Below are 20,040 nucleotides of genomic sequence, written 5' to 3' on the forward strand. Positions count from 1 at the left end.
ATTACGGGGTGTGAAATCTCCCCACCAACCCTCTGAATTAAGAAAAGGATGGCTTCAGCTTCCTGTGTATTAGTTGCAACTCTAACACTTAATTCATTATTGCTTTGCATATCTCTTCTCTGCAAGAGCAGGGAAGGACACGCAAAGGAAAAAAAAAAACTTCTATTCACAATTTTAGAAGTACAGGAGGAGAGCTGATAAGTACAACTGTACAGTGGGTGCTCTCAACAGCCGTGCATGTGCTCATCACATGCTCTATGGATTTCCCATCACACGCTCTCCAGATTTGTCTGTATACTATTTCCCCATTTCTGTGAACAAAACCACGGCAACTTCATATCTTAAAACCCACAAGCGCAGTTTTCATCTTTCCACACATGAAGCTGAATAACAGCTAGCTGCAATGAAAGGAAGCCTTGAGGCCTGAAGTCAAATAAACGACTTGTTTGAGGCCATTTACAGGGTCTTTTTCCCATCCCCAAGTTTAGATACATTCTAGACACCTGAAAACCAAGAGGTTTGTTGTGAGTTCAACGGGACGCAAGTCCACTGAACTAAATGAATGTGGTAACTATGGACAGTGCAGCATTCAACAGTTGCATACCAAGCAGAGGTGATTTTCTCCAGTAGCCATCTCTCACTTCAATATAGTCATACCAACAGAGACTGCTCTTGTAAAGGTCCATGGTGGTGAAGTTTAAAACAATCTGCAATTGGAGGAGAATACCTAATTAAATCATGCATGGTTAATACTAGAAAACAATCACGACAACATTCTGCAGAACACGAGCCAGAGTGGTTACCTGTAACAGGATTCCAACTGCTTAGACACTTAATTAACCTCTCAATTATTTCTTATAATGAGTAGATGTTGTTTGGGAAGATTAAAAGTTATTTTATTTAATCTTACATATTTGACCAAGTTCACGACAGACTATTCACACTTAATTGCTTACAGGGAGCTTTTCACAGAGAAATAAAAAATTGAGAATGAACATAAGGTAAAATAATGTGCTAATATAATTTTAAGTATGTTATTTGATAATTCTCATGCCAATTCCCGTTCCATTCCATTCTGACTATAATCAGCGCTGACAGATGTAAAAAAAAAAAATAATCGTGTTTTTATTTTGGTTTATGTTTCCTTCAACTACTGTTTCGACAAGATAATTTACTTCCAGAAAAGTTAAATATTGACAATGGTGGACAGAATGCTGAAAGCAATTATCACTAAAACAAATGGTACACAGTCCCTTAATGACTCTTAATGAAACTACAAGAAAGTTTTTCATACAGAAATCTGAGTTCTGTGCGTTTCTGGAACTTTTGAACTTGGACTCCCAATTTTACTCAGCCCATCTGTAAATAGGCATCTTTTCAATACATAATATCAAGGCTACCCTAGATCATTACATTATCCCACTTGTGTTTAGAAATACTAATCCTAAACTGCCAGAATCTCACGCTTTTAACACGAGAGTAGGATTAATCCTGGATCACAGGATGTCACAATAGCTACAGTATGGACCTTGACTGACTGTGACAGTCTTAGCATTATGTCCTGCAATTTCAGGGCCAAACAAGAAGATTAAAAATCATTCATATTTTGTATTATAAAATAATTTCCAATTCATACCCTTTCATTGGATTTAGGTGTATTTGGAAAAAGAATCCATCTTCTTCCAAATCAGTTTCTCGGTGTAGATTAATAAATATTTCAACCTAACTAAAAATCTTCTTTATTCACATACGAGCACAGAATTGGTTTTATTTTTAGCTTTGATCCTAGGAATTCACAATCGAAACCTGCTATTATAAAGCAAACACGAATTGCTGCACAGTAGCAAATACTTCACACTGCAAAAATATATCTCCATGGCAGCCTATGAAGCAGCTGTGAGTGTCAGTTGAAAGGAGAGAAATTTACCCTTAGTCCAGCTGTAAGGAGGAAATATAACACCGTAACTGGGAACAATGGGCCCAGATTGTCAGACGGGATGGTTTACTTCCACCTCCTCTGAAGGCACCAGGAGTCTATCTAACCACAACACAGTACAATATTAAATGAAAAAGGCGGAACTTTTTCAGACTGTTTAATTTTAAGAAGATAAAAACTAACTTAAAGATAACATAAAGCTCAGCATTTTGGGTGTGGAGGTGGTAGAGAGTCACGGTAAGGCTCTTCTCCGAACAATGAAAATGGAGATAATCTTTCATAGCAAAACACAATGTGTCTTAACGTTAGGCTAGCAGAGGTTTTGCTTTCACTCAAGTTACACACAAAATAACTAAGTACGTCCATACAAGCAATTACATTCTCAAAAATCTCTTTGTTTTCAGTGGATAGTGGGAAACCTTCTGACAATCTTAAAAGCTGTATCTTCCCCCATCCCGTAGCGCTGACAATACTGACTGTTTGGGTGGAAGACCAAGCTCACAAGTGATTCTGTTCAGCTTTCACCTTTATTACCATGAGAAACAGAAAACATCTGTAAGGCTACACATAAAACCCAACAGCCAGAAGTCCTCTACAGTGAGGCACATTATGCTGGCAGCCACAGCTTTGTGGGAGGAAGGTATGGGACACGAAGCATGCCAAGGACCATCAGGACAGCACTGAATGAATGAATACCTGTTCTGATGGTTAAGTATGGCCAAACATTTATATCCACAAGCTGCTACCACATCCACAAAACCTCCAAAAGGGTTGCTTAAACAGCAGTCTGCCTCTAGCACTGTGTTCTCCATTGGAACATCCTGCAAGCAGCTTTGGTACATTTTTAGTGTAGCAGATGCAACAAATATAGCCTGCCCGCTCTCTTTTGGCCCCTTCCTTCTGTCATTTTAGGGCCACAAAGGGAGGCAATAATTTAGTCTCAGATCTGTATGCCAAGAATGTCTGCTTCAATGTTAGCTTGATACTTTGGAAATATTTTTAGATAATATTAACTCATGTCCAGGCTGCCATTGACACTCTGAATCATAAAGACCTATAACAATGAATAGCCATCAAATTATACTGTAGGCTTCCTTCCTGAGCTCAGAGATGAAAATGGACAAATCTGAAATCAGACACAATTGCTGTGCCATCTTGTCCTGCTTTGAGGTAAAACAGAACGGATTTTTTTTCCAGTAATTTTACTTTGCAGCTAAGCCACTTCTAACTAACTAAACTCTTTGGAATTAACAGCATATTTTTCAGACACTGCCTGCTTCCAGAGACTGATAAGACCTGATTGTTTCTAATTTATGCCAAGGAATGGTATGCAGAGAGGCTCTTGCTTATACTTATTGCTATAACACCCAAGGTCAGCTGACTTTGTTATTTGCCCCGTTGGAGGGTCAGAAGCGGAAAAATGGAGAGGGCTCCCACCTGCAGAGAGGAGCGGACAAGACAGGTGACCCAAAACTATCAACAGGGTATTCCATCCCATCTGCCCCATGCTCACTATAAAAGCTGAGGGATCAAAAGGTCAGCCTCTTTCTTCAATGGCCGGTGTCCAAGGAGGACTCTGTCTGTCTACCTTTGACCCCAATCCGTGCATTCCTGAATCCAGATACGGAATCCAGTTCCCATCTCTCACTGAGTCCAGTCCGTGACTTTCCCAGTGCCTGCTGGTGATCATCATCCTTCAATCCAACCACTGAGCTACCTCTCTCTTCAGATGGCTTTCATTTTCCCCTTGTCAGTTTTTCATCAAGGCCTCGGTGGAGATTTTTCTTTAAATTTTGCAAAATAGGAAGAATGTTTTCTTTCCAGCGTTACTAAGAAAATTTACAGAAATCCTTCAATGACATACTACTCAGTTTCCAGATTATTGCACTGTTTACCTAAAAATGGCATGCATCAAAGCATTAGTTGATCCTCTCAGCTGGCACTCACTATATTACTGTGGTTGTGTCCATCCACATGCTCTCCTGCTTCTTTTAGTCTAAGTGCAGCATCTCCTATTTCAACTTCCCTGTCCTATATCCTGGATGTGCTATTCCTTCCTGGAAAGGGAACCTTACAACTCGCCTCTTAGCTTTTGCCTATCGCTACACCTCTCAAACATCTTCTAGCTTATGTGTTCCCTTTCCCAGATGTCTAACCCACCGGGCATTTTGCCTTTGCTCTTCAGGCACTCCTTCAGGGACACGTCCCTGAAGAAATAAATGCATAAATATTATCATAATTCTGAAATCACCTACTTTCTCCATGAGAAATATGCAGATCTGGCTAAAAGTACAATCATTCATATGCTTTCCTCTGCTTCAGTTTTCTATTACATTTCCAAGTGCTATTTGAATCTGCCTCTGAGGATGCCAGAGAGGTCCTGTATATTCTCTCATTCACACAGCAATTCTGTCTGTAGTTTACTGACTGTTTCTTCTTCAACCTGTCCTTTAAAGACATTTTGTTCTCGGAATTTTCGTTCTCCTCATCTCATCCACTTTGCAGTTCAGGTTCCTTCTAAACTCTTACCTTCTTTTTTTTCCTGAGTTTCTCAGACCATAGGTAATTATCTCCGTTTGTATCTAGCCATACTGCTTGAAAACCCCACTGCCGTCACCAGTCTCCTTGTCCTTTTTGACCCACCCCTACCTCACCCCAGCTGCACAGGCAGAAGGGTTCACAAGGGGGAGTCTTTTTCTCTACCCAGATGAGGTGCAGACAGCTGGGTCAGGGAAGGTCAGGCTACCTTCCACAGCTGCTTAAGCTAACCCAGCTGGCTCTGTTGGAAGCAAGTTATGGAAGCCACATCCTATACCTCCTCCATTGGCTGAGCTGTGTAGAGTCTGGAGGTCTCTAACCAGTCTAGCCACAAGTTTTCCATTTTCCATGACAGAGCTGAAACATCAGATTTCTCTGTTTTCTGTTTGGAAATTTGCCTTTTCCAAACTTTAGTTGCCAGGACAGAGTTGGGAAAAGAATGGTTCTACTTTGGTGTGATCCTGTCATTGTCTCAAAGTGCTGCTATCTAAATGGAAACCATTAAAATTTAATGAAGCTCCTCAATGGCCCCCTCCTTTGAAACTATATGAAGTAACCTTCACAGCCTTTTCTCACTCTGACATGCCAAGGTATTTGATGATACAGCAATTCCTTAACATTGACCAGAATTCATTAGCTGTACATAGGCAGAACCCCCAATCTGTCACAGCATGATTTCTGGTCGGGAACCAAACAAGTATAAATATATTTAAGATTCTTATTTGCAATTCTGCAAAACATTAAATAGAGCTACAGACAAGGCAGAGCTTGTTCAAGGGGACAGGATGGCTGAAAGTCTTCACAGGAAAAACAATCAATGGGTATTTGTCAGCACAATTAAGGAATTATTGATTACACAGCAGAATCAATTGTGCTACTGCAGAGAGAATATATCAATATCTCCTACTGCCTGGGATAAGAAAGCACGAAATATATAGCAAACACCAGGTAGTACTAAGTTTTCTGCAGATGGCACTTTTTTCCCCATATCAACCAAGGATTTAGCTGTCCTATTTTATCATTAAAGTAAAACATTAAGGAAAATTGGGAAGTAATGTAACCTATTCAAAAATGCAGATTCAAAAAAACCACTTGCACTGTTGCAACTCCTTGTGCCAACAAAATTTCTACACGCCAGAAGGCGGGATTCACCCTGGCAGAAGGCATACAGTATTACTAACACCATCCGCCCCCAGAGATTTTTCTGTGTGTAGATATACTGTGTACAGCTGTTTACCATATAGTCCTAAATCTTGAGAGAAAGTAAAAGGTGAATGAACAGCCTTGTTTTAGTAATAGGACACATATATTTTAGGTTGGGCTGGCAATTTATGATGCCTATCAATAAAAGGAATACTGCAGCCAGCGCATACCACTGCAGTCCCGTCCTTCGTTGAATTTCCTGCCATCAAAGATCAGAAGTGTCTGTGCTTGCAGACAGCAGCACAGATAGAACAGAAGTCCTTTAAACTACGCTAAAACAGCACAATGTTAAATCTCAATAAATAAGAGACAAGAGCTAGCAATCTGGACTGATGCTTTTGCAGTTTATTTTTAGGTGACTAAAGGGCTCACTGACGTTTCAGAACATGACGTGATGTACTTATACATACTCTAACCTCCACACAGCATTCCTGAGATCTATCAGGGTCAAAGCAGCAAACAAAGAAAGAAAAATTTAAATATATTTTTATTTTCCTCTCATAACATAAATATATTGGCATCATTTACTGAGAAAATTTGGGATCAAGCATAACGTGTGTTCAGGGTACTGTGATATATGCTTTAGTTAAGATTTAGACCTCATTTCTGCTATTCACATCCAAGCACTTGCTGCAAAGAGAGTCCTTTATCTCAAAACAGACAACATCATGTGGGAACAGCACTGACAAACAGACTTTTTGACATTAGCACAAATATAATTTACTTTGTTCTTGCTGAACTATATGAAGACTATGAGCTGGAGGCCAGAACAGTGCTCTACAGACACAACTTGTCTTGTCAAATTTCAATTAGAAAATTCTGTTTAGTCTTTTTTCCCATTTGGGGAGGGGGACTTCAAGACAGGACCTTTCCCTCATTAAGCTTTTGTGCAGTGTAATAAAGCTCCAGTGGTGGTGGTTACAATCTCAAGACATAATGGTATTACAAATATATTACAATTACACTAACGTCTGCAGATAGGCTTACACAAAGTTGGAGCATCCTATGAGTACTTAAGCATGACCATTTTCTAACTCATACATTGGTATTGTTTTCAAAAGGCAATAGTAATTGTAGACGAAATCTACAACTTTTCTAATGTTTTAACTGAGGAACAGAAAAGAAACCTAAACCATTTTTGTTACTATCACAGCAGTGTCTAAGCAGGAACACAAATAGCGGCGAGATAAAATTACCTATCTATCTAGATTAATTTGCATCTTTTGCGCAAACCTTCTCTTATTCATCTGTTTTCATTTTTTTTTTCCCTGCCAACCTGCAGAGCCACCCACGCCCTCCCAGCACAGAGTGTGTTTATTTTTCCTCCTGTCTCTGGCTCTTGCCCACAGGAGGGTGAGCGCTTTCCAAAGGACTTTGCTTTCATCCCCTACAGTGGCGAATGCTCTTACAGCTCCTCAGGATCTATCAGCACATCAAGAACTTATACTCTTGATGTCTACCAGGACCCTGACCTGAAAGAAACATGGACTAAAGTAATCCAATCAGGAGAAAAATATATCCAATATGGAGTGAGAGACCACTAACAAAACTGACTGAAATATCTGGGGGCAAATGATGGGTTTTCCTCTTTGGACTCTCCAGTACTAAGGCTGGTGCTAGGTTCTATATTTCAGTCTTTAGGCTGAATTTGCTTAATATCAGCCACTGCTTCTTGCAAAGCAACGTACATCCTTTTTTTGTCCTGCATATTTTGCCTCAGGTGAAACTTCCCATTGCTCCCTCTATCCTTATTTCTTTTGAGGCAGGCTAATATTTGAGCCAGTAATTTAAAACAAGATTCAGCTAGCAGGTTTTGAAAGCATACACAATAAGAACAGGTTTTGCTTTCACTAGGATGGCACACTTCTCTCCCTGAACTGCCCTCACCCCTCTTTTTTCCTCTAAAATTGATGTCCAGAAAGTAAAACTGTATGGACTAGAACCGATAGCAGGGAACACCTACAATGACACTTTCTTTACCCCATGTTATTAATGTTTGACTTTAGAAACATCTTATTCAACATACTAAGAGTTGTTGGCAGAGCCCAGCTATCAGCCCCACACAGCTCAGTCAGCCTACCCAAGCCCATGCTGGAGAAAAGACCACGCAGGAACCTGAACTACCTCTTCCACCTTTACACTGAACCACCAACTGGATTGGAAGCCAGTTTTGAAGGGATTTCATGATGCAAACATGCAGCAGATTGACATCATGCCTTCAGTTCACATGGGCAGCCACCAAATAGATGATGTGGTTCTAATGCCACAGACCAAAGGCAAGTCAACGGCACACAGTCAGTTCACGGTCCCACTTTTTATGGCATACTATTGTTTTCAATTATTATACAAGTTTTAATCTTAAATGAAAAGCTAATGAAATGCAACATTCTATTTTGAAAATAATATCTGTGTTTTGCTGAGGAAATGTTAAAATACCTTCTCCCCTGGGGTCACAGAGATTCTCCATATGCAGTGTGTGTAGGAAGGATAACCATTTGGAAATCCTGGAGAAGAGAAGTTGCCTGTAGATTCCTGCAGTGTTTCTCCACAGGCTGAAAGAAACAAAATAGAGTAAAAATATAAAATTGAAGGCGCCTAACAGAGAAAAACGCATCTTTCCAATATCTACTCAGAACACATTTAACTCACTGCAGATGCAGAATGGAAAACAGACTAGTTATTTTATGATTTATTCAAAACTATGATTTTAAGCCAATCTGACATTCATTCCATTTTACACAGGATGTTTTTATTCCATGAACTATTTCACTGGTGTGCTGTCCGCTGACATAACCAAAATTACAGCAGTCTTAAAAATGTCACTGCGGTCAATCAACTGCAAAATTATACATATAACTTGAGTGAAAAAAATAGCCACACCCTTTGACACATCCTTTAAGAACCAAAACAAAAGTAGAACAAAAGCTGGAATGGCATGATTGGCACCACACTGGAATTTCGTCAGTGGTTTAATTTAATTTAGTACTTTGCCCACATGAGAGTTCCTTCCAACCCAAACTGTTTATGATTCCATGAGAGATTTATCTGACCTAAACTCGCTCATTTATATTGGTATAGAAAACTACATCATATATTCAACAAAATCTCTTGCAACAGTGATTTGTGGAGATATGAGTAATAAAGTAAAGCAAATGTGAAGTCCTAAAATACCAAAGGCTTTTATATTCTTTATTATTGAAGCTTTTAGCACCCATATCTCACCTGTCAATCACACTACTAGCTGCAGACAGACTGATTAATAATTCCTCTTCACACTAAAATACAGTATTGGAAGCTCCTGCCATTCTCCACCACTAAAACTGATTCTGGTAGGTGTCACACCTCAGTCAGTCATCTTTTTTGACCTTATTCAAGTTGTTTCACCCACCAATTTTGCAGGTGTGATACAAGAGATGTGAATTTGAGAATATTATCCCATGACTGACAGTGTAATCAGATCTGCAGTACTTTCAAATTACAGTGCTACCACTGCCAGCAGGTGAACTACTGTATCATCAAAATCTCAATGAATTATAAATGATCTGGAAAATCTTTAAATAAAAGGGGACAAAGGAAGAAATTGTTTATGACAATGACAGACAACACAGCTGTACAGGCTGTCTTGTTAAAATGCGTCTAAAATGTAATCTGACAACTACACTGTAATATCAGGCATAAGCTACATTCAAGGCATCAAATATGCTCTCTAAATGGTTATTGTGACTAGGAGAGAAAAGAAAGACTGGTTCGGCTCCAAAAAATTTAATGGCTAAAGTCACCCGCCACCATGTCCTTTAGGAATGAAACAGAAAAAAAATATATTTTTTTACTCCCCTCATTTAAAAAAATGTGGCTTTATCTTTAAAAAAACGCAGGCAGCCACAGCAAATGACATGTACAAAAAGGGTATTCAGTGCTAAATAATTATTTCTGTACAAAGCCTTTTCAGTGAAAAGGCTATATCCGTAATTAACCAGAGTTTATTTTTAACACAGCGATGAATGCAAACTTAAATAAACTGCAGAGTACTGTACTGGGTTCCCCCAGCGCTAGTGAACTGTATTGTAGCTTACAACGCATACATAAAAAACACTTGAAAGAAGGCCAAAAGTAAAATTGTAGTCTTGTACAGGAGTAGAGGAAAGCAGAGCCCAAAGAGGAGGTACCCCACGCAGCAGATGCACGCACAACTCGGGAGATCCGTGGGGATCCATGTATTCTTCTCACGGCTTTTAGAGCCCTCTTCTGTTCTTCCTCCCATGCACGGCTTCAGTGAGACTACACTGCATCAGTGTACTCTCACAAAGCATAAAACCATATTTCAAGCTTTAGTACATCTTCTGTTTGCTCTAGCTATAACTATTTCACCAACACTACAGTTACTAAGGAAGCCTTGAGCAGAGGACACGATGAGAGACGGGGAATGCTGTTTGTCCCATCTTTTCTGCTCACATTGCATTTTTTTCAATTAACTGTAACTTCGACTCACAAATAGTATGAAGTCATGCAATGCGCACACCCACATAACGTGGAGTATGTAAGCAAACAAAATGCTATCACGTATGTGGGACACTTGAGATATCAGTCCAAATGCAGCCCTGCAATTAATAAGCGGGGAGGAGGAAGACCTTGGCGTAATGACCTCTTACTCTATTAATAAAGTCCCTAAATTACACCATTATAAAAGTAAACAGCCATCAATGAGTTAAGCATAATAGCTTTACATTTTTGAAAATATTTCAGAATTTTTCTCTTATAAAGTGTGCAGGATTATTTTCTTTTCCTAGGAATTATAGAACAAAGCTAGTTAATACAACAATTTAACTTATATCCATATTAAATGCCTGGTAGCTCTCTATAAAACCAAAATTCTCATAAACATCTCTGAATTTAAGAGAAGCATAAGAAAAATTATAATTGGATCACTTCTACTAAGAATTAACACAATCAGAATTTATGAAATATGTTCGAGCGTTACATTTTTCACCAGATTTACTATTTAATTTAAAATTCCTGGTTACTCAAGGGAACTATAACAAGCGCAGCTTATACGAATCAATAGTTGAATTCATTATCTATGGGATCTGAGTTCCAGGCTGGCTTCCAGAGCTGCTGTAGACAGGGAGATATTTGGACATTTCTTATTTAGAAGCACATTCCTCTGCAATGGGTCAGTGGTAATTGAAACAGTTAAAATTCTGTCACTAAAGAATGTAAAGGTTTTCTCTTTAATTGGATTTGGGCAACTACAGTATCAGTGATTAGGCTTATGAACTGCGATATTATAAACATTTTACTGTGTGAACATCCATTAGTAATGGAGTCCACTTTGGAAAAGAAATGTAGAAGGAAAATGAGTGGTAAGGGCTACTAATTTAAATTTCCTAAGAACTAATCTTAGTATATTTCATGTCAGAAGAAATTAATTACAACTTCAATCTTACACATCTCTGCTTTATAAAGCATTTGTACTTTTTTATTCCATTGCTAATCATTAACATTGACAATGTTTTCTCCAATGCTTTTTTTCCCTTCCCAAATGTCATGCCTTGATATATCAATTTTACTAGGCTAGACCACTTGCAGAAATGCCACTTTAACTCTCCCCACACACACTCCAACCAAAACAACAATCTCCCGTCTGTTTCGCAGCTTGAGGAGGTTAGACTTCTGATAAACCTTTCTGTGGTAAGGAAAAGAAATTGCTTCTCCTTGTAAAGATTAGCAATGGGTGCAGGCAGCAGGTAGATTATTCGCTTATACAAAGCAATTTCTACCAGTGAACTCTGTGGCACTGTTTAATTACACAGCCTGTGCATAACACCTCTCTGGGCTGGCCTACACATACGGTCAAGTTCCATTAAGGATTATAGTGAAATCTGCAAATGACAAAGCCCAGATCCTCCAAGACATTTAGGGAACCAATGCTCATTCCTTTGTCCATAGCACTAGCAAATACATACTGTCATATACAGCTAATTTAAGCTTACCCTTGTCCAAAGAGAATTAAGATCTTTAATACTTTAGACCCAAGCCTGTACGTCTGTACATATATGGCATATATAGCTGCCACAGAGTCCTAAAAATATCTGGTGCTGATAATGTACTCGTTAAACCAAAAACTCAAATCAGTTTAGTACAACTCAGTGTCTTACTGTTGATTTGATTCCCCTTTATAGTTATAGGAAAACGTAGTTATAGGGTCTTAATCTAAAAACCTTAATCCTCCTTATGTAGTGACTGAAGGCTAACTTTTGAACTTGAACACTCTTTTTTAATCTAATAAAGATGGGAGCAAGTGAAGCCTGAGGAACAGTGAGGACAGCACGAAAAAGAGCCAGGCTAGGTATCCTTCATCTGTTCTTTTCCACACATGCTGTCACAGACCCCGACAATTTGTAAATTTGCTGAACTTGCCATCCACTGTCTCTTCCTCTGACCAGCCTTCTCCTGCCAGTCTGAGCCTCCTTTCCCATCCCCTATTCAGTCCCACCCTACCCACTTATTTCTTGTCCTCTCTTTCTGCCTAACAGCATCCTCTCCATCATTTCCCTTTCTTACTCTCTTGCTCCTGTAAAACTACATACACATTTTAAATCAACTACAATTTCTATACAGAACTGTAAAGGTAGACCTGTGCTGAAATTTTAGTACCTACACCAGAAAAAACTGTATTCTATAACTCTGTCAGACGGTCTGAAATCCGTTGTAATACATCCAGCCTTGAAGTTCAAAATCTGTTCTCAAATGCCAAGACGCCCAAACAAAGTTCAAAGTAAGATTGGCAGAGGAAGGACCCTCAACTTAGTTGCTCGCTTTCTCCTTGTTATTCTATCGTGTAACAATGTAACTCAGTCTTAAAATGTAACAGATCCCTATCAGCAATTATGTTTTCCTTTGACAAAAGTCCTAAGACAAAGTTAAAAACAAACCAAAATTACTGTTGCTAGGTTGTCCAGTCCTGGCACTCACTCAGCTGGTGAAAGACAGGTTATCAAACCTCATGCCTTGGCTTCACCAAGCTCAAAACTGTTTCTCGGTCACTAAACCCTTTCCTGAATAATGACCCTGAATATCCTGACTAGCTAAAACAGCCTGGGAGGCTCAGCTGCCTCACCCTTGCGAGGATCAGCTGTGTCCTCCAGCAGCCCCGAGGCTCAGCTTCATATTCACAGGCCCCAGAAAATGCAGCAAGCTTCTCGGACCAGAAACTCTTTGCAGGAATAACTAGAACTCCAAACAAAACACGGACAATACCGCAAAATCCTTTATCACAGAAGTGCGTATCTCTGGAAAACACTGATTTAAGGTACTGTTTTCTGTATTTTCATTGTATTACGTTTAAGGCAACACAAACGAACACGTGAAACAATGCAGGTGTTATTAATGTTTGAAATATTCACTGCTGTTTTATCATAAGCAGACATCACAATTAACATCTTTTGTTCGAAACAGGAAATACAGCACACCTCCAAAAATAACAGTCAGGGATTTTATTACCATATTCTATGATGATTGTATGATTCTTTCCATAAAACCAAAAGTTTAATGTCTGGATTTTCCGTCTCCCTATTTTCTGAAAAATGTAGTAGATCACAAGTACTGTGCGACTTTCAGAGAGCTGCTTTACTTATCAGATGTTTAAGCTTGTGTTGTGTTATTCGCACACACACACATAGCTTCTATTAAAAATATTAACTGAAAAAATAGGATGTTAAATAGTATGCTAGTTAAAATTTTTAACAAAACCTTCTGCCTTTTTCTCTCTCTTAAAACTTACTTTCTTTTATGGACTGGCTCATTAAAGTAAGGCTAGAAAACCAATGCCTTTTATCCCAAAGTTTGCCAAAGCAAAGAGCCAGAAATGGAGCATGATCCTGCAACCACTGTTAATTTTTCTTATCCCTCCAAAGTGTGTTCACCAGTGCTGCAAAAATAACTTCTACAGCACACACTACTACTGAACAACCATGGGTTTACAATACTGTGAAATTAACTTTCAGCAAGAGTTTCAAGAAATTGAAAGAAATGCTAACTCATCATTACACGTTTCCATGAGTTATATGAAAAGGACATTTTCTCTGAACAGCTATTTGAACATCAGCTGAAAAAGCACATGCGTCTTTTTCAGTTGAGTGAAAGTGCATGTTAGAGTACGATACACACACTTAGCAGCCTAGGTTGTAATTTTTTTAGTTTATTTTTTTCTTTCTTGAGTCATTGTGATCATAAAATACTAGCTGCTTTCACATGGTTTTGATCCTATAGTCTATTTCTGTCTCCAAAATTTGTCTTTTATCAGAATATATACATGTTCTCTGTGTTTATGAAATTGTTGCTCTCTGTATACTCTTATTAGAAATAATGTTGTCAACAAGAATGCCATTATTCAAGTTCTTGCTGTACCAAAAGAAAGAACAAAAATTATTCCACAAGGAACAGTTGTTAAAGAAAATATGTTAAAGTGGTTTCTCCTCTGGTAGGCCCACAAACACTGTGTATGTTCTTGGTATATAGAAGATTATGATTCAATGTACTCACAGCAGAAAGGAATAGCATATTTCAGCTGTACAGTGTACATCAAATGCCCATCAGATGCCCCAGATCTTCAGTAGATCCCACTGCTGCTGATACAAATCTGAAGCAGCTCCATCACTTCAGTCCTGATCCCCTTTTTAGTCCTTCTGTATTCATCAGGTTGTAAAAAGTAGCCATATAGCTGACTTAAAACAATTACTGAGACTTCATTAATTCCCACGAGGAGCAGGAGGGCTGTAAATCCCATGTGGCACAGAGCTGGTATGTCTAGCCTCCCACAAGGACCTTGCTGGCAAATTCTGGCTGAGAGATGTCACTTCTGAACTGCTCCAGTTCACAGCAAGGGTTAAAACTGGTCTCGACTATAACTAGACCCAGGAAAGAAAAACCTTTTTCTTTGAGATTTCACACACTTTGCCAGCACTTAGAAAAGAATTAGCACAGGAAAGCAACTACAGGATTGACTCTGAGTTACTCCAGACTTGCTACTCATGTCTCTGAGACAGACAGCAACTCTACCCCAACACTATTTTGACATAAAACATTAATACGCGTTGAAATTATAGGATGCTAGAATTGGGCAGAAGAGATTCAAATACTAAATGTAACTGCTATAACTGAAGAAAGTTTATAAGAAGCTCTAACCAGTTCATCCATGAAAGAGTTAACAACTTAGTTGTCCTGGCTTGTAATTTGTCAGATTTTCAAAAAACGTAATGTGTTCAGAGCTGATTGCAATAATTTCATTTGGTCCTTCTGCTTGAATTCAAATAAAACCAGACTCCAGTCAACATGCAAACCAGAAGTGACAGGAAACATCATCTTTTTTTCCTAGTCATTGAACAGGTAAGGAAAATAAAGACTGAAATGTCACGAAACTAAACGTTGTTTCATACAGTTTATCTGTCCATAAGTGTTTTGCATTCCAGAGACCTTTCCTATAAGATTTCTTTTATGATTCTATTCTTGAACTGCCTATGTCAGTTGCCAACATGGAAACAGACTACTGCGCAGCTGACTCAAAAAATTTATCATTCCTCTTGAACAACAAGTCAAACAGTTGCTAGGATGTGGTTTTTGTTTGTTTGTGGTGCAATACCTGGACATCTATACAGCTTTCTTGCCTGTGCAATATCTCCTTTACTTAGACGAGTACGCTGGCCAATGGCAGGTCGTATACCATTATCATCACGGGAAGGGAGAATGGTATCCAGAAACATGCCCCTAAAAAAAATAAAAATAAAAATAGACCCCAAAAAACCCTATCAGGTTTCTGTCATAAAACTGTCTGAGCTTTATGAATGCATAATACTATTTTGTAAATCTAGAATTTACATGTGGCATAATGAAAAGGGTAAAATGCAGAACTTTAAATACAGAAAACATGTCATAAAAATTCCTCAGGCTGGCAAACTTTATGCAAAGTTATCAAAAAAGAATCTTCCTTCAGTACTTCAATTATATCAGCTTTTATATTTCTATTAGACAACAGGCAGGAAATCTCTTACTACTATTCAGACTACTCAGGAAAAAGGCACTGCTGTTAAGCTTTTGCTATATTGAAAAAAAGTGAATTACAAAATTATATAAAGATATATTAATTAGACCCTATCACAAAATTCTTAATCACAAAGTTCCTATTTCTAACAAAGTTTTCAAGGGAAGTCTGACTTACACGGGTAAGAGAGCAGGTAAAAGTCAGGCACACTTGCCAATTATTCTTCTGTCAGGTGTTATAACATACCTGACTCTACTCTAGCCACTGCTGCTTTTGAAACATAAATGCTTACTTGCCAACTTCAGCTTACTTTACAATGCAATATATCGACTTACCATGCATGATTTTAATAACATTTACCCTAAATGACTGGATGTAACAGAGAAGCACACTTGTGCAGTTTTATTAAAAGTTTCGCAAATTTTAAATATGGTCTGAAATATTTTCGTAGTCTCAAATTTTAAGAGTAAGGTACAAAACTAAGTTCTATTATCATGTTACAGAATTTGAAAATCTCTCAAATCCCATAGAATGGAAGTTAACAGATAAATATGTTTCTGTATTCTCTTGTTCTTTTTTTTTTTTTTATACTCTATTTTATATTTGTTGGGCTTTTATTGAAAAGTAAAACCGGTATTTTCAGGCATAGTGTAGGTCCACAAATGAATGAACAGTAAGGATCTTTGCAGTTAGGAATAGTGTTTAAAAATACAGATTGGTTTTTAAATTATAATAAATGAACCAGTTTGAGCACTGCAAGTACATATTGCTCTCTTTACCCAGTCAGATTTCTTGTGGCATCACTAGAAATTTTGCCAAAAAAAAAAAAAAGAGAATCACCTCAGGATGTTACCCTAATCTAAACAGTGAAATAACTTATAGCGTTATTCAGTTTCTAGAAATAACATTATTCTTTCAAAAAACTGTTTGTATCTACACACTATAATTTTATTTTCCACTGATTTTTCGTCCAGCCTGAAACTGCTGCTATTCACATTTTGAAAAATGTGAAAACAATACTCTCTTAAATGCCTTACCTTAATAAGGGAACAACCTGTAACAGTTTTAACGCAGCGTGAGCAACATCATTGTGTGTGACTACAACTTCATGACGTTTTCTTTTTTCTACTGCTTATCTGGGTGAGTAAAGTCTAACAAACAGCTGGCAGTATGCCACACTGAGCACGACTCATGCTTTCAAGATAAATCAGTGCAAATCAATACATGAACTCAAGGGTTTGCTGGTTGTTTTTAAACAGTATGAAGTAACAACTTCTTGTACCTTAGGGCAGGGCATGCCTACTCATGGCACTATTAGTTTTTGCCAGCTTGGAAAGTGGTGAGATCAGGGCCCACAAATCAAATCATCTTGAGGTTGTCATTGCCCTAGGACTCAGTGGGGGTTCCAGCTTGTTAAATTACTCTATTTTATATAGGTTCTTATAATCTCTTCCTTAAGGTAATGTATCTGTAACTGCATTAAGCGATGTGACTAATATCTATCTCATGTGACTCATTCCCGTGCTTTCCAGGGTGAATTATGTGTATGCTGAATACATCCTTTGGTAGGGTTTTGTTTTTTTTTTTTAATAATATAATTTATACTGAGGAGGAACAAGCTTAAGAAATTTGCAAAGAGTGGTGAGGTTTCTGGTGGTTTTCAGTTTATTTCAGACTCTCAGATTATTGAGTATTTTGGCTTAAAATGCACAAATTGGACAAGAAAAAAAAAAAGCTGAGCACATAACTTTTCAAACTAGCATTTTTTGTTGGGTTTTTTTTTTGATGTTTCTTTTAATTTACATTGCTCTGGTATTCCTAGAAAGTAATTAGCTGAACTGTGACTTGATATGAAATATAAGAGGAGACTGGGTGAAAGACTCCTCCTTCACTTATTCTCCAGAGCAGGGCAAGCCTATGGGAACAGCTTGTGGTACAGCTCCCCACATCCATGCAGAGTTTCAGAGCAAGCCCCGCATAAATTACTATGGAGTTGGGAACAGATCAGCCTGCAACAGGCCAGAGCAAAAACAGCAGAACTCTTCATTATATGGATTAGATGACAGTAACAATCTGTACAAACAATAGAGAAGAGACTGCAGCTGCTGTTGTAAATGGTTGACTGCAGTTCTTAGCAAAGGCTGTGGCTGGCGTGGTAGATGTCCTAATACCATAACGTGTTCTACTTGCATAATGCATAGTTACTCAGATACTATGCATCAAAGGAGATTTCTCTTTAAGAGAACAGATCACGTTAAACATAAAATTCCTAGCCATTTCACTCATTTGTTTTTTCCAAATTCAAAATTTGGTGAAGACAAAAAGAAAGTGAGTATCTTATGAAATGATGTTTCCAGATTATCCTGTCTTAAAATCTAAAGAACTAAAGCAAAATCAGAAGGCTGCTTTCAAACTGAACAGAACCAAAACGTGTTTAAAAGTGTAATTAAATTAATTTGACTTAAAATAAACACGCTGCGCTTTGACTGCTGTAATACTATATTGCAAGGGGGATATTAGGTGATTTCGGTGTACTTAAAAAAGCATAGTCCTTAGCATTCACAGAGAGGAAGAGAATTAAAAGTCAAAAGGTATAACCTGAGACTCCAACCTTGAGAAGGTGTTCCTGGCATAGTGCATAATGCTGTCAAAGTCGTATGGTTCCCCAAGGGAGTTCACCTCTCCAGGCTCCATCTTCAAGAAGTTGTATTCCTGACCTACAAATGATTGATAATTAAGAGTTTCTTTAAGATCTTCTTTTGTGAAGATAAAAACAAAACAGGAAATGAAAAACAACAAAGATCCTAACCTAGTTGCTCACTGACATTCATAAATCCTAGCCATTTGTGAGTAACTGTGTGACTTTATTAACCAAGAGGGCAAACACACCTTCTGAAGCACACATCAAATTCCTACATTTGGCATTTAGAAAGACTGTTCTCATTCACCTAAGCCACATAAAAACCCCACACATTACATTGTGCTTCATGTAGAATCCATAAGTTTGCTGGCTTGGTTCTTAATTGCAGAAAGAAATAATTTTGACTGCAAAGACCCCAGAAGAACCCTCCTCATTGTAGACTTATTGGATACTAAAGAGACTTCACTTCAGCAAAGGCTACTCTCTGAGCCCCCACATAATACAAACATTACAAAGTCACATTTTCTTGAAAAAATCTTGAATCTTGAAAAAGCCAGCTGTTGCAACTTAAAGAAAGCAGAAGAGGAACAAAATTACACTTAGTTCATAACTCCTGACAAAGAACTAATCCTTTAGTTCTAATCAGTGTATTAAGAGATACAAAGCATCCCTTACTCCAAGTCATGTTCCCATTGGTGTCTTGCAACAAAAACACAGTGGCATTAACATTATTAACCAACATAATTTGTATAATAAAACAAAACACACGTGTCTTGGTGGTCATGACTTCCTGATCTCATTTAGTGATCCTCAACCTCATGCCACACCACAAGAAGTGGTTTCAGCCAGAAACTAGAGACACAACTGAAAGGAGAGAGTAGGAAGCTGAGGATGGCACTACAGCTGATTTTCCCCGTCACAGAAAAAGCACAGAGGAAGAGCACATATGGCATCTACACAAGTCAATGACACAAGGAGAACAGAAGGAAGGCTTGGATGCACGTGCCCTTTCAGGACTTCATAGACTTGTGGGAGCGTGTCAGGCTGCCAGTCATCTTCCAAGTCCTAGTTGAGGTGGCAAAGATTTATTGCATCTCAAATCTATTTTGTTTTAAAGCATTTTCTCTAGGAACAGACAAATACTCCAAGCTATCATTGGACAATTTCTGATTTCACCCCTTCCTGAGCAGAGAATTCACACAAGTGAAAATCAGCGTTTCACATTTATGAGCATTGCAAATGAAACATCCGAGTTCCCTCCCATCTTGCCCTCACAAAACAAGTGTAGGCACAACAGCTAGACTGACAAAGAGATGAAAGTCAAAGTTTAAATTGCTCAAGTTCTTCAGATGCTTTATCTCGGCAACTCCAAGGCCAGTAGCTAAAAATGCAAGCTCTGTTGGAAACTGGGGGAACAGTGCCCATCTTTGTCACAGATTCAAAGTCCTCAGCTTACTTTCCAGGTCTAAACCTCTTGGGCAGCTAAAAAGCTCTTGAGATGTAAAGACTACAAAAGAAAAGCCCTTTCTCAAGCACAGAAACATGACTTCTAAAGGAAGAGCAATGGCTTCCTTCAAAGCTTTTCAGCATGATTCTTATTTATCCTCTTCTAGCCAAAACTATATAATGGTTTGCTATTTGGCCAGATCTTTACAAAGGATTGTATTTTAGTTGCAGTATTTCATT

The 20,040-nt window shown here is 38.3% G+C and overlaps 1 protein-coding gene across 3 annotated transcripts in view; it reads right to left on the reverse strand.

Annotated features, from left to right (window-relative positions):
• Positions 1-20,040, reverse strand: part of TLL1 (tolloid like 1) — a 139,349-nt gene that overhangs the window by 38,367 nt on the left and 80,942 nt on the right. For 2 of the 3 annotated variants that reach the window (XM_054203848.1, XM_054203849.1), the window contains exons 7-10: positions 18,325-18,430; positions 15,315-15,439; positions 8,114-8,229; positions 605-707 (exon numbers count right to left, since the gene is read on the reverse strand). In XM_054203848.1, coding sequence (XP_054059823.1) covers positions 605-707; positions 8,114-8,229; positions 15,315-15,439; positions 18,325-18,430 — 450 coding nt within the window. Of the gene's footprint in view, positions 1-604; positions 708-8,113; positions 8,230-15,314; positions 15,440-18,311; positions 18,431-20,040 lie in introns of all 3 variants that reach the window. The other variant, XM_054203850.1, reaches the window with a different exon arrangement.

Source organism: Rissa tridactyla, chromosome 5, assembly GCF_028500815.1.
Source record: "Rissa tridactyla isolate bRisTri1 chromosome 5, bRisTri1.patW.cur.20221130, whole genome shotgun sequence".
Lineage (NCBI taxonomy): Eukaryota > Metazoa > Chordata > Aves > Charadriiformes > Laridae > Rissa > Rissa tridactyla.